Source organism: Carcharhinus amblyrhynchos, chromosome 4 (assembly GCF_965287045.1).
Source record: "Carcharhinus amblyrhynchos chromosome 4, sCarAmb.v2.hapA, whole genome shotgun sequence".
Taxonomy (NCBI): Eukaryota; Metazoa; Chordata; class Chondrichthyes; order Carcharhiniformes; family Carcharhinidae; genus Carcharhinus; species Carcharhinus amblyrhynchos.
In genome coordinates, this window is record NC_137327.1 from 76,036,258 (window position 1) to 76,051,935 (window position 15,678).

General features: G+C 41.1%; 1 protein-coding gene across 1 annotated transcript in view; it reads right to left on the bottom strand.

Moving 5' to 3' along the window:
• Positions 1-14,269, bottom strand: part of LOC145342123 (connector enhancer of kinase suppressor of ras 2) — a 711,051-nt gene extending 696,782 nt beyond the window's left edge. The window contains exon 1 of the mRNA XM_080187363.1: positions 14,059-14,269. Coding sequence (XP_080043489.1) covers positions 14,059-14,122 — 64 coding nt within the window. The 5' untranslated portion in view covers positions 14,123-14,269. The remainder of the gene's footprint in view (positions 1-14,058) is intronic.
• Positions 14,270-15,678: the final 1,409 nt, after the last annotated feature.

Below are 15,678 nucleotides of genomic sequence, written 5' to 3' on the forward strand. Positions count from 1 at the left end.
ACTAAGAATTACCGATAACCTGCCAAATTTCCAATACATGGATGATACATTTGAATCTGCGGCTATATGGAAGAACTTCCTTACGCACCTTAAGAGCTGCACCCCATATTCAAATTCATCTTTGAAATGGAGCATCCTAACAAGCTCCCTTTCCTCTACATGCCAGTTAAGAAATCTTCTAATGAGTTCTCTCTTACTATCTACCTCAAGTGTATTTTCACTGGTCAATATATGCATTAGATTTCTGACAACTCCACTGACATTATCAGCAATCTTGTAAATACGGCCTAAGCCATTTGCTCAAGGTGCAAGCTTGATGCTAAAATAGAGCACATCAAAAGATATCCTGCGAGATATTGGCTATCTCATTCAAATCATCGCTTGCTGTCTATTGCATACTCACAAAGAGGCCTAAGCATGTCAATGTTGGACTAGGAAAGCACCCAATTTACCTCAAATTATCCTGAAAGGGTAACATATCACAGAAAATGTGAGCAACCAATGAAATTTCATGCTGCTACTGCACAGTAGCAACATGGATGGTACTTTTCATAAACAGGATACTACCGACAAGCCAAAAAGACATTCTGAATAACGTAGTAGATGAATTTCAATGCCAATGCCATACTAGGTACTTAGGGCATACATCTCAGATTGCATTAAACAGCATGCTCCTTTGGGGGTTTCCAACAGGTAGAGTACTGGTCATACTCAACCAGCCAAAACTTATAAAACTCAGAACCTAACATCTGAGTTCAGTTTTAATGATACAATGTAACGTCTAAATCAGTGCTGTTGCCATGAGATCTCTCTATGCAAATCTCACACTAAGAATTACCGATAACCTGCCAAATTTCCAATACATGGATGATACATTTGAATCTGCGGCTATATGGAAGAACTTCCTTACGCACCTTAAGAGCTGCACCCCATATTCAAATTCATCTTTGAAATGGAGCATCCTAACAAGCTCCCTTTCCTCTACATGCCAGTTAAGAAATCTTCTAATGAGTTCTCTCTTACTATCTACCTCAAGTGTATTTTCACTGGTCAATATATGCATTAGATTTCTGACAACTCCACTGACATCTAATGTTGGATGTGATTCCACTATTGGGTAGTGCTTGCTGAACAATCCTGAGTGTGCTAAGAATTACACTAACAACCGAAGATTATTACTCAAGCACACAGCATGGCTTACTTACATTTACAAGAAGCTGCTCCACTTATACACAGAGACCTTTCCTCTACAGGCAAAAAGGATCATGCCCAGGCATTGAACCTTTTTAGAATACTTGACCTTGTGCATTTTCCATGGCAAAACCTCAACCAATCATAGTCAACTTGCCAATAAGTAAGAACCCTTTTCTCATGAAGTATAAATTCTTGGCTCCTTTGAAATTTGGCATTCTTGAATCTATCCTAGGGAATGCAAGACAAAAAGCTTCAACAGCATGTCTCTTTTTTCAGCAATAAGCATAACGTTTTCCATTTTTGAAAGACCAGTCACTTGAGTGAAGATGTACAAAAATCACAGAATTATCTGTTTTTATTCTGCACCGTATTCAAACTCAAATGGAACAGGCATCAATCACATTGTATATATCTTTCTTTGTTGTTTTTAATTCCATTGACGAACTTGTATTGAGTGTTATTTTTGTGTGCTCCTAATTTGATTGAAGCACAGATATTGAACAACATGGGTGATGTTGAACAATACATCAATCTTGACTATGATAATTGGCTTACTGCAATCTTTGTTCAATGTGATCTAGCGACTGCCAGAGGAGTGCCCTGTGAAAGAACTGTGCATCATCTGTCATTTTGTGCATTAAGCAAGTCAAAAATCTGCAGGAAGACTGTTTCTTTTTCATATGAACAAACACATTAATTTTTAAAAGCTTTGAAACAACAAGTTATCGTACCTACAGTCATCCGACATTTCTTCATTCTTGAATCATTCTGTGCTCATATACAAATACACCAAAATGCAAATATCTCACAGAGAATTGTTTCTTTTTAGGTAGCATAGAAGCAAAGTTTCTACCTTTTGCAACAATTCCTGTCTTCCATTATTTACACTTTTTCACATTAATAATTTCACTAGTTCTCTACTACTTAGTAAAATCAGCTCATTGTACAAACACAATTCAGCATAACTGCATCTTTCTGGAAAATCTCCATTGCATTGCATGTGTAGCTGAGTCCAGAAAACAATGACATAAATTCCTCCGCTTGATTAGCTTGAGGTGCAATACTGCACAAATACAGTTTTGAAAGCATTTGAGAGTATGCATTAATATAGGTTTTAAATGTCTTTGCCATGTTTAGCTCAGAATTAGATTCAAACAAAGAACTTTTGGTTCATGATTATTAAGCTGTTTCTCTACTTGAATCAGGTCATCAACTGTTTTGAGTATGCCAGATAATAACATGGAAATCTCACCACTTTGTATTAGGGATCGTTGAATTTCATTGATGCAAAATATTATGAAATTGCAGAATGTCGATAGCTATACAGCTGCAGTTATTTTGTTACTGCAAAGTGGTTTTATTGTACTCAAGTACAAAAGTGATGGTATAACTTAGAAGAATACCAAGCATACTAAAAAGCTTTGAGGTGTGAGTACACTTGGGATAACTGCCTCTCACCAGCTTAAATTCCCAAAGAGGCATAAATCCAATCTTCAAGCACAACAGATCAAAGGCCTATATATTACTTTTTCAATTATGTCAGCAGCAATAGTGAATGGCTAAAATATCAGAACAACCCTTGCTATATTACGAGCATTCTGCTGAAACTGGTCTAACAATTATGTGATGATTAAAGTTAGGAATGTGAATTAATTCCTGTCAAAGAGCAGTGTATCTTTGTAGACATTGTAAGAAGCACTCCTTGTACACTGAACTATATATACACTAATTGGGCTCGCTATTAGAAAACTTGTCTTCCTTATCCCAAAGTGGAACCTACATTTTATGTCTGTGAACAAAAAGTTGAATAGTAAGAGAGGTTTTACGCATTTGATGTAAATTTTACAAGCTGACTTAAAAAGCAAAATGCTTCAAAGGCAGATATGAAGAGTGATTCAGAATATTCTGTAAAATAGCAATATTGTTGACCAAAGCTTTTCTCCCACATTTTACACAAAGTATTCATCCACTTACAGGAGTACCTTGCTTATTATTTATTCTAAAGTGGAAACAGCAAAATAAGGGAACAGTCATTTGTGCACCCACATGAAGCTTTGCACCGAATGCAAATCCATTTTGTCATCTCTTAAAATGCTTTGTCCTGTCAATGGGGTAAAAACTAATGATTAGTTCAAATAACCATCATCTTGTTCAATTAACCAAGCTTGTTACATTTAGCCAGAGATATTTAATACAAAGAAATCCAAATTCAATTCAATTAGCCAGACAGATGGGAAAGCTTTTAATTTGCAACAAACAAGGATCACACATCATCAAATCAAACTAATCAATTCGTTTTCAAAACTAGTGATCTGGAACCAACAAGCACCAAAAAAAAAGCCAATTTTCTTAAATAATTTATTTGTAGCTTATCAATACTGTTTCTGACAAATATATTAAATGTTTTGCAAAGAAAACATTAGGTCATTTAATTTTAGAATTATCTGCAAGAAGGTGCCCTCTGTGGGGTCTGCACCTTAATTTGGAAATTTCTCCTGGGCCTTGGTACTGGAGGCTGCAGCTGAGGGAGAAAATATTGAAATGGAAATCATAGCAACACATTGTGGAAGTGATTACTGGTTCATGGAATGACAACAGTCAGAGTAACACTGATGACAGCCACCAGAACCCCTATCATGTGACAACATGTCAAGCTTCATTGGATCCATTTGGAGAATGATAAGCAGCTGCTATCTCCGTGCTGAACAGCTGTAACCTTGAAAGAGAGAGCGAGAGAAAGAGCCTAAAAGTTTGTACTTTTCAACCTGTCCAATGGAATCACAATGTACAATGATAAGCGGCAGCATGATACTGTATACTGTGACACAAGCAAAGAAAAAAGCTTTTTTTCAATACTCTACACAGCTCAAGACATTCTGAGCTATCTGTGCTACATAGAATGAGGATTTTACCGGAATCTCACTTAGGGAAATTGATGTTCATACTGGGCCAGAAAGAAATGAGGCATCTTGATTCTGAACTCAGACACTGCAGTTAAAGTCAGCCAAATGGGTCCAGAATGCAGTAAATGCCAATTTGTCCATACGGTAGTCACTATAGTCCCACCAGTGGTAAAATCCCTACAGGCCATGCTGTAACCATGACGGCTTTAATAAGAGCTACAAATCAGTTCTGAGAGATAAAGAAAAGAGATTTTTTTGTAACTATGGATACAAAAACTAAAATAAAAATCAGAATACTATGGATGCTGGAGTCTGAAACAAAATCAGAAAAATGCTGGAAAATCTCAGCATAGAATCCCCACAGCACAGGAGGAGGCCATTCAGCCCATCAAATCTGTACCAACCACAATCCCACCCAGCCCCTATTCCTTTAACCCCACAAATTCACTCTGCTAATCTCTTTGATGTTAGGGTCAATTAGCATGGCCAATCAACCGAACCCGCACATCTTTGAACTGTGGGAGGAAACCAGAGCACCCAGGGAAAACCCATGCAGACACAGACAGCAAGTGCAAACTCCACACTGACAGTCACTTAAGGCCGGAATTGAATCTGGGTCCCTGGCACTTTGAGGCAGGAGCGCTAACCACTATGCTACCGTGTCACCCCAGACTCGAAACATTGGCTCTATTCTTTCTCCACAGATGCTGTCAGACTGTTGAGGTTTTACAGCATTTTTCTGTTTTTGTGTGCAAACGGTAAAGGTTGATTTCAGGGGAGACTGAAGGTGAAGCGAAACAAATCAAGTATTTCCATCTGACAACAACAACTTGTATAGTGCCTTTATTGTGATTAGGCATCGCAAGGAACATCACAGGAGCATTATAAAACAATACATGACTTAAAGCCATATAAATGAGACATTAGTTCAGATGGCCAGAAGCTTGGTGTTAGATTTTAAGAAGTGTCTTACAGTAGGAAAGCAAGGCAGAGAGATGTAAGAAGGAAATTTCAGAGCTTGGGGCTGATGCAACTGAATGACCATCTCCAACTGTGAAACAATTATAATTGGGAATGCACCAAGGCCAGAATCAGAGGAGTCCAGAGATCGTAGAGGTTGGAGGTTGAAGGAGATTATAGGAAGGAAGAGGGCAACCACCTGTGGATTTGAAAATGGGGATCAGTATTTTAAATAAAGATGTTGTTCTTAAGTAAGCAGTCCATAGCTGTAGGAGATAGAACAACATCTAATTAAATTGCTGGGAATAAATCTGTTGATAAATGGGGGAAGAAGCTAGGTACTTACATGCAAGCAGGTTTTATAAAGTGGAAGGTGAATATTAAATGGATTCATTATTCAATGTAATTTTTAATAACTATTATTGCAAACATTATGTTTATAAACCCAGTAGCCCTCAGCATTAATGAGGTTTTTAATGCTTTTACTTCCTGTTGGTCATGCAACAAATTCTTTCAGTAAACATACAGCAATGGGCAAACTGATGTCACATTTAGACATCAATGTTATTGCAATAGACATCAGGAAGAACAGAGCATAAAGTAGCAATGCCACTGGTGATCTATCAGTGTCACTCAAATATCATATTTGGGTCAAAAAGTCATTTTCTAACATCTTGTTTGGTTGATGGTGACATACAACCGTATTAGGTTAAAAACAGTTATTTGACAGTGCAGAATTTGAGTACTGCTGAAAAATTAGATATGACATTGAACTTTTTCATCTTGCATTTATCAGGAAAGTATCGCAATACCAAGAATTGTTTCTTTGAGATTTGGTATTCCTGCAAATTTGTCCTGATGAGTACAAGACAAAAAGCTTCAAAGACATGTCTACTTTTTCAGCAATAGATTAAGGACGTTTTGCAAACAGCAAATTTGTGATTTTTTAAAACAATTTTTGAAATATTGATCTCGAGTTATTAAATGAGTCAACTCATTTTTAATAATGTATTCTTATAAAAGTTGGGAGATATAAACTCTGGAATTCCATTCAACTTGTGGTTTTTGTTATTCTATTTGCTACAAAAAAAGCTTTTTGACTTTATATTAATCACTCTCTAGCTAGTTGGTGTTGACAAAAAAAATTACCTATTGTATCTAAATCACTGCCTGTTTTAGAGTAAATAACTGAAACTCCATCTCAATTATATGTTTACTTCCATTTCCATTACCACCCTACAGTTGAAACATTAAACTACTCTGCAAACTGATTAAATAACCAGGTCATGGACCAAGTTCCTTAATGAGCACAGATGGACACAATTTACTGCAGAAAACATTCACTGAAATTTCTGCCACCATGTAGGCGAACCTACATTTATAAAATTATTGGTTGAAGCCATACTGCTGCTACACAGCGGTGGTAAACATTATTTATTGTAGAGCTCACAAAGCAAAGAAAAACAGGACACACATTTTATTCCAAGCAATTGATTTTCTCAACGACATTGCCCCCATACATCATAAATCTACTTATTTTAATTTGAGCAATCACAATAGCACTACCTTGTCCCAACGTCACCACACTTTTCTCTCTGAAAGGGCACCATTAATACAGAAATCCAAAATGACGTCCAATAAACTGCAAGCATTTTAAAATTAAAATAAATTCAGGATGTCAAAATTAATTCTATAATAAACATCTTACAGTGTCCATCTATCTTGTTTTTTTTGCCTTTGTTTTTTCTTCCACATAATACAATTAAAGCCAAAATTAAGATCTTGAATTGACCGATCTTCATTGTGGCAGAGATCATAAAGTATTAATAGAAATGAGTTACTACAATCTGATTGGCTTGGTTGTACATCACCAAGTAACCTTTGGTCACACAATATCAACCCAGCACTATAATTGGCCTGAAATTACATCTTGTAATATACTAGTTCCCCTGCAGGTTGTACAGTAAAGTGGGTGCAATAAAATGGGATTAGCTACTCAAATCCACAGTAAAGTAGTTGGGAAATAACATGAAACTAAAGACAGATGAAAAGCAATTAACACAGATTTGAGTGAAAGAGAAACTCAATTTTGATCTATTTAAGATGCCTTATTACTACTTTGCTCCAGTCATATTTTGCATTAGAACATATTTTCAATAAAAAAACAAATATTTTTAGGAAACATGCGTTGTTTTGTGGGAGTCGCTGATTTAATGTATTAAATGCCATCCACAGACAATTACATTTCTGTCATGACAAACAAAACATATAATTTGCTTTCCTAATTGCTTGCTGTACCTGCATTTTAACTTGGTGCATTTTGTGCAAGGGACACACATATGTCTCTGAATGTCAATATCTCTTACCATTTAAAATATATTTTTTTAAACTCTTCATACCAAAGTGAATAACTTCAGATTTCCCCAAATAATTTGCCATGTCTGTCTGTGTCCCTTTGCAGATTCCTGGTGTTCGTCTCACAGCATACTTTCCCATCTAGCTTTGCATTGTCAAGAAACATGGACAGATTGCACTTGGTCCCTTCACCTAAGTTGTAGCTGAGGTGCAGTAGTGATCCGTTTGGCATCCCACTAGTAACTGCCTGCCAACCTGAAAATGATCGGTGTCTTCCTACTTTTTTCTGTCCTTTAACCAATCTTCTATTCATGCTCATATATTATTCCCAGCACCATGAGCCCTTAGCTTATGCATTAACTTATCATGTTGCATCTTATCTAAGCCAAATATAACACATCCACTTGCTCCTGTTTATCAACCCTATTCAGTAAATCCTCAAGAAACTTAAATCTGTTAAACATAATTTCCCTTTGATAAAACTGCACTCACTCTGCCTAATCCCATTATGATTTCTTAAATGTCACACTATCACTTCCATCTACAAGAAAGCAACTTTCCAAGGCTCCTTCAACAGCATCTTCCAAACTCACAACCTCTACCATCCAACAATGGCAGTAGGACCATGATATCACCACCAACTGCAAGATAATGTCAATCCTAACTCGGTACTATACCAGCATCCTTCAAAGTGCCTGGGTCAAAGTCCTGGAACTCCCTTCATAATAGCACTGTAGGCACACATAAGACTAGATGGACAGCAGCAGTTCAATAACGCAGCTTACCATCATCTTCTTAAGGGCAATTAGGGACGAGCAATAAATGCTGGCATTGACAGCGATATTCACATCTCCTGAACTAACAAAAAGGAAAACTGAGAAAGACAAAAAAAAAATAGATTTAACCATGTTTCCCATGTCTGCTGTTAGGCTAATTGGCCAGTTATTTTGCTCCACTATCTTTTCTAACTGGCAGTATTACATTTGCTATCTTCCAATTATTGGGACTGTTCCTGAATCTGAGAATTTTAGAAGATAACAAACAATGTAATCACAATCTCTACAACTACCTCTTTTACGACTCAAGAATGTTGGTCATCGAGCCAAAGGATTTATTGGCTTTTAGTTCCATTAATTTCTCCAGTACCTTTTCTCAATTAAGATTGATTATTTTAAGTTTTATACCCTCATCAGTTTCGTTTTTGCTCACTATTTCTGGTATAATTTTTCAGTCTTCTACTCTGAAGACAGGTGTGAAATATTTGTTTACCATCTTTGCCATTTCCTCATTTTCCTTTATTTTTTCTCCTTTCTGTGCCTCTTAAAGAACCCACATTTACTTATGCTACTCCCTTTCTTTTTACATATTAGTCAAAGATCTTGCAATGTTTTTATATTTTTAGTTTACTCCTGCATTCCATTTTTCTCAAATAACTTTACACTGTTTTTAGAGAATGCTGCTTTGCATACTTGACTTTTTTTCTTTACAATTATAAACTTCTCCTCACCCGAATAATACTGCTCCCCTCCACTTCTTGATTTAGAGGCTGAGAAAGAGCACTGGTTATTTTGTACACCGTTATTTTGGTTTAAGTACAGCCAATCGCAACAGAACAATTCCCTCTTTACCCTGTTGTTGGTGCTATGAATTAAAAACGCACCCCCCCCCCCACCCCACATACTTACCCATTTGACTCTACGCTAATTTGCATGTGGGCCTGGCAATAATGCAGAAATTATTATATTTGGGGCTCTTCTTATTAACTTGAAACTCAGCTTCTCAAACTCAGGCTGCTGAAAACCTCATTCCAAATTTGGTTCCTATGGACAATGACAACCCGATCCTTCCCCTTTCTTTGAAGCTCTTCTCCAGCAGCCAGGAAGTATCCTCCATTGATTGAGTACTGGGATCCACAAAAGGTCTTATAGTGCAGTGGGTAGCTTTTTTGCATACCAAACAAGTGCTCTTTTGCATGCCAATCAAATAAACAAACTCAAATTAACTGAGGGACAAATTAAAAGGGGCAGCCCCCAAAAGGAAGGGGATGGATGGCCCGAACAAAAACCAAAATCGAAAGGAAACTTAAAACTTTAAATCAAAATGTGTCTGTGGGGGTCTATAATGCACCCCAGTCTCTGCGGTGCCCAGCAGGCATAGAAGGTGTCAACTGCACCTGTGGACACCTGGCCATGAAGGTAGTCGCGGTAGAGGGGCAGATAGTCAGGATGGACGACCCCGTCGATCACCCGCTGCCTGGACCTATTGATGGTGCGTCTCGCCAGGCCCAGGAGCAGGTTCACGAGGAGGTCGGCATCCCGATCCGCCCCTCTCCGCACCAGGTGCCCATAGATTACAAGCTTGGGACTGAAGTGCAAACAAAACATCAGCAAAAGATGCTTAAGGAAACCAAAAAGGGTGTGCAATCTATAACACAAGACACAGACACAATCCACGGACTCAACAAGGCCACAGAAAGAGCAGTCTTGGGAGCCCACGTACTGAAAAAACCTACAATCATATGGCACCGCTGCATGCGGCACCCTCCACCCCAGGTCCCCAAGATAATTGGGGGCAATCCCTCCATAGACGGACCTCCATTGGGCACTTCCACCACCCAGCGGCAACAAGGTCTGCCAAGGTGTATGAGTGACAGGCGAGGATGCGGTAATGGAAGGTGTGCAGCAGCAGCCTGTACAGGAAATGCCTCCATGCAGTGGAAAAGGGCATGAAGGACATTTCCGTGAGGCAGCTCATGCAGTGGGGCACCTGATCTGGGGGGGATGGGGGGGGGGGGGGGAAGAAGAGTGTGGTCTAGGCTTTGGGCCAACGTGAACGCTGGCATAGCCACATCAAATTCTGTCCAAGCAGGGGAACGCTCAGATAGGATCCCACCGCACCCTGAGCCATGTCGAGCCCACATGCGTACTCGGGGCTGAGCACAACCATCCTAAGGTCTCAGATGGCTTTGGCTGCGCGCTCAGCCAGCACGTGGGGGCTCGCCCAGCCTGCTCCATGTGCACTGGGTAGTGTCTCTGCCCCTGAGCAAAAAGCTCCAGGTTCAAGGCCCACTCCAGGATTTGATAGCCAAGGGAGGTGTGTTCAATGTGGCTAACACTTTTACTGTCAACCTGCAAAATCCTTCCAACACGCCAATGACAGGCAGTAATGGCAAAAGAGGTTTGTGTGGTCAGCAGGGTTTATGCCAAGTGGCCCCTCTCAAGCTATATGGGAAGAACTGAAAGCCTGCCTTGTGGAAGAGACCCACTCTTGAGAACAACGTGCCTCTTTCTCTATTTAATGTTCTAGGTTATTTCAAATAACATAAAAATGATTCTAATGAATGATTTCACATTCAGTGCCAATTTCATGCCAACTTCAATCCCCCACGAATGGTCTACGGGATTCATCTCCTCATTCAATGTCATGACAAATAATCAAAAGCATAAAACGAGATGCACATCATTGCAGTCTTCATGTGTGGGGTGTTTCCTAAGTGCAAGAAATCCGCGCTCATTTACTTTCACTGAATGAAAAGGCTCCCAAAAAAAATGTTAAAGTGACCGAAACAAAGCTCAAAGCAGAAAGGGTAGCTTTTGGGATAAAAGGTTCAGTTGAAATTAGTAAAATATATTTTGTTCATTGTTTGGTGAAAGTTGTGTCTGGCAGACATTGAAACAGAGTGGGGGGTGGGGGCTTCCATTTTCCAGGGGGTTGAATTCCGCAAATCAATAGAACTATAAAAAAGGGGTTAATTTAGAGAACAACGGAATGAATGTTTTGGGGTGTTTTCGTTTGAAAAAGGGAGAGAGAAAACCTTCCGAGGGGTGTTTTCGTTTGAAAAAGGGAGAGAGAAAACCTTCCGAGTGTCCCTGCTTCCCTCATAAAAATCTCCACACACAACAAACACACACCGGGGATATCTGTCGACCCAAAGGGACGACAGGGATTGCCCGAGAGGCGAGGCAGGTCGGCGCTGTGACTCACCACCAAAAGAAAGCCGCAGTTCCCAACTGCCTTTTGATCCTTGGCATTGAATTTGTAATGGGGGTGCGTGTTACTCCCCACACTTTGGCTGCGAGAAACACGAGAAATTAAATTGAGGCAGTGGTGACGCATTCATCCTTCCCCGACCACCCCTGCTACAAGTAGCCACTGAGTTGCTTTAAGCAGCTCCGTACTGACGGCTCGTTGCTGTGTGATGGAGAGATGCAGGCAAACCTCGTGTGTGAGCTGAATGCTAACAGGACTGCCGGCGCTGCTCTCCCCTACTGTCTCTCTCGGCGGACTACACAGCGGGGAAACCACAAAACTGCACGGTTTACAAATCGAAGCGGTTCACGTTTCACTCAGGGCCAGACATTACCTCCTCCCACCCCCGAATTATTTTGGAAAGACGCCAATTCCTTAATTATATGTTTGCATACAGGTATGCGTACCAAGAGAGGATCTGACTGAAACAAAGCAAAACACTAGTCTGCAACTGCGATACCGTCACATCGTGTATAGCTGGTCCAAAATGCAAATCGCTGTCTAAGAATTCATGTTTAAATTTAAAAATTTTGACGCGCCAACGTGTTATTTTGATCGTTACAGCACTACAATTGACGAGGGTTGTGTCACATTATTAGAGAAATGACTTGTCTCCGTTTCTATTTAAATCTCAGCCTCCCCCCTCCGTGATTTTGTTTTGAATGATTATCGACATACGTTAATTAGTCGCATTGATAATGATGTCAATAAAATTATCACTGTCTTAAAAAAGTTGGAATCGGGAGGTAATGCGGGGGGTGTAAATACCGATACATTCACAGAGAGGAAAACAGACAGGAGACGGGGGAGAGACGCCATGGGTATGACAATGAAGGCGAAAGTGCATCAGCTCTTAAAACATTCACTGTAGAGATGTGAACGAATCCGAGCTGTTTCTGTTTATTCATTGCTAACGAAACCTCAAGTGTTTGGAATATGTATGTAATGAATGAGAGGATAGGGGGATGCAGGGACAGTTGTTTGGGTGCACACCAGTCATCAGGGGAATTGTATCAAACAGTGGTCGTTCCGCTTCCCTGTATATTTCTGCAGCCTGAGTCTAGCCTTGTCCTATTCTCGGCTTGCACCTCACTACGGAGCCAAAGGAGAATCCCCCATTTCGGTCTCCAAACGTGGGCGAGTGCAGAATGATTCATCAATCTCGTGACACGTACACACACACACACACACACATATAAATCAGCCCAAAACATGAATGGGAACCACCGCATGGAAATTAGGGATTCACTGCTTTCTATGTAGCTTTTCGGGTTAGATTTCACTTGGCATTGTAGAAAAAACGAGTTAACTGATGGACATGCAACGAATAAAACAATGTGGGGATACCGTCGCTGGTCGAGAAACAGACAAATCTGCGGCCTTTCCGACAAAGCTTGCCGAGTTGGTCTGATGATGGACAGGCCCATCCTAAATGGAGATTATGAAAAGAGCTTTTCTTTAAGTGTAACGGATGAAAGGTTATTCTGGATCACCCACTCTTCCAAGGCTGAACTGAACCCAGCAACTAATTTGTGAAAGACTGCACCCTCTGTTTTGTCACTCACTGATCGAGATATTTCCTACTTCAGATGTAATGATTTATGCTGACTGTACATCGCCTACGGCAGAGTTCTGGGCCCCGTTCACCTTTCCTAATGGAGAATGAGTACGTGATTCCTCAGCAGGCGTGCTCTAGGGCACTGGCTGAACTCCCGGCACTTAACAGTGAGACTAATACAAAGCCTGAAGCTGTCCCAAATGCCCAGCCTTCCTGGAAATTAGCATCTTCGTTTCAGGCCAAGTCAGACCAAGTGCTAGGGGAGCCGGATCTGTGAATGTAGGAGTCCCGAACTCCAAGGGGAGACCCTCCCATATCCAGCACAATATATACCCAAGACTGTGCGCTTGTTTGTTTGATTAAAGAAGCTCCTTGAATCCCGTCCAAAGCATCAAGTACTTCAGCTTTCCGCTAGTTCTGGAATACGTATTGCAGTATTGATCAATTTGTTCAGGGGATGGCATTAGTTTGGCCATAATTCCAATGGTTTGATGTAAACACTGTAGGTGGTTAACGGGCAGAGGAATAGTGAGAAAAAGAAAAAAATACTTGTGCAAACGCGAATGCACAATACATATCAGCGTAACAGTGGGGCGAGCAGAGAAGGGTAGTTAAGCAAGGCAGAAATCCCCCCGCCCGTCCCGGATCTCACACTGGCGGCTTGTGAAACAGTGCTGTTTCCAATTCATACCGCATCGCAGCAGAGCTCGGCGTCCTAAAGCCAAACCGGCTTTAGATTCTTAACGGCTTTAAGTTATCCTTTAACATATGCAATATTCAAACGGCACAGGCTGCTGGGGGAATCCTGAACTCACTAGCTGGAAGATGTGGTACCCAGGTTTCAATGGTGCCCTGTGCGTTACTGGGCATGGTTTTTCACATTCGAGTATTTGCCAGGTTAGTTGTTACTATCCGTGCATTTTGCAAGACACGATTGTATCCTCCACCGCCCGCCCCCCACCCACCCAATCTGCAAACGTGAGGCAAAAAAAACTGACAAGAGCTACGACACTGCTCATCTTAAATCCAGTTTCAATGTGATGCACGAAATCTAAGTACCTTTCATCCAGTCCACCACCTGCTTGGGCGTCCACTTGCTGATGGGTTCCATAACCAAAGCCATGGGTGACCAGTTTTTTTTTTGGCGCTGCACGCCAGACAGAAACGGGAGGAGGGAGAAGGCGAAGACAGAAGACAGATCTCTCAAAGCATGACTGAGGCAAAGACCGAACTGGGTGTCATCGGGGCAATCCAGATGTTTGTGTGTGAGAGGGGAGGGGGTTGTGGTGCTCGAGACTGGAGAATGACACAGAGAGAGAGAGAAACCCGTGGCTCCACCGCACTGATCTGTCGAGATGTTGGCAGCAGCTTCAGTGCACGCTGGCTGCAGTAACCTCAGCCACGGTGCGCCGGAAATAGCGCAATATGCAAAGTCAGGACTTGTCCCTTTTCATTCACATCCTGCTCTTCCCAAACTATCTTTTGGCTTGTGTGAAGGGTGAGCGCAGAAATGACGGGCAGCGGTCTGCAAAACCGGGAGGGTAGGGTAGTGGGCGTTGCCTTGGTTTATTCCAAAATGACAGAGTGTGTGAGTCCTGCCTTCCAGGGAAAGTGCAAGGACAGTACCTGGAACTTTCACTGAGACTTTCAAACGGAAGTACATGAGTATGCAACACCAAATCTCGTGTAAAAATAAGGCGATTCGCCACTCAAATCAAACCACCTTTGCCTAACAATATAAACACACATTCTAACTCAAGACTGTCGGTAGCTACCTCAGAAGATGACCGATTTTGAAGTGAAGAAGTTGAAGGGGCAACTCCCACATTCATTCTCCAGCCTCTCCTACACAGTGGGTTGCAGGACTTCCAACCATTGCGCATTGCTCGGGGGTGGGAGGTTGCTCTTTGGAGGTTGCAGTTTGCTGTAACTTAGGGTTTCCAATTCATAATCAATTCACCCGTTGCTGGCCCAACATAGGTTGCCAAGGAAACACAAGAAAGTGGGCGGGTGAGTCCTGGAAAGTCTGCATGGTGATAATATGGATAATATTTCCATCCTCGGGTTGGAAACAAATTCCAATCTTAGAACAAAATGTTATTTAAAAAGGGAGATGATCAATTATACTGAGTGTCTCAGTTTTTTTGTAAAGCAAAAAGAACAGTTTAACAATTAGGGTGAGCTAACACTAGCTCAGCCCTGGGTGTTGCACCGCCTGCAGTACGTGGGAATTCATAGATGCTTCTTGCAGTCAAGATGACCACGTGTGTGGGAAGTGCCACAGGTTTAACCTCATGTACTTCCGTTTGAAAGTCTCAGTGAGCTCTGGGTTTCAGAATTTGAGCGTTGGCTCAATGCACTGAGGTGCATTCGCGAAGTTGAGAGTTATGTGAGTAGCATGTTTTTAGACATGGTCACTCACAGCTTAAGGAGGTGCAATCAGAGAGGAAATGGGTGACCAATAGTCTGAAGAAAGGAGGCAAGAAGGTAGTTAGGAAGGCCTCAGAGTGCATCTTACTCAAGAACCATGTTATTGTGTTGGAAAACAGTGAGAGAGATGGTTGCTCTGGAGAATGCAGCCAGAGCCAAGTTCATAGCATTGCTAATGCTTCAGCTGCACAAGGCGGTAGAAATAAGTGGAAGAGCAATAGCGATAGGAGACTCAGCAATGAAGACTGC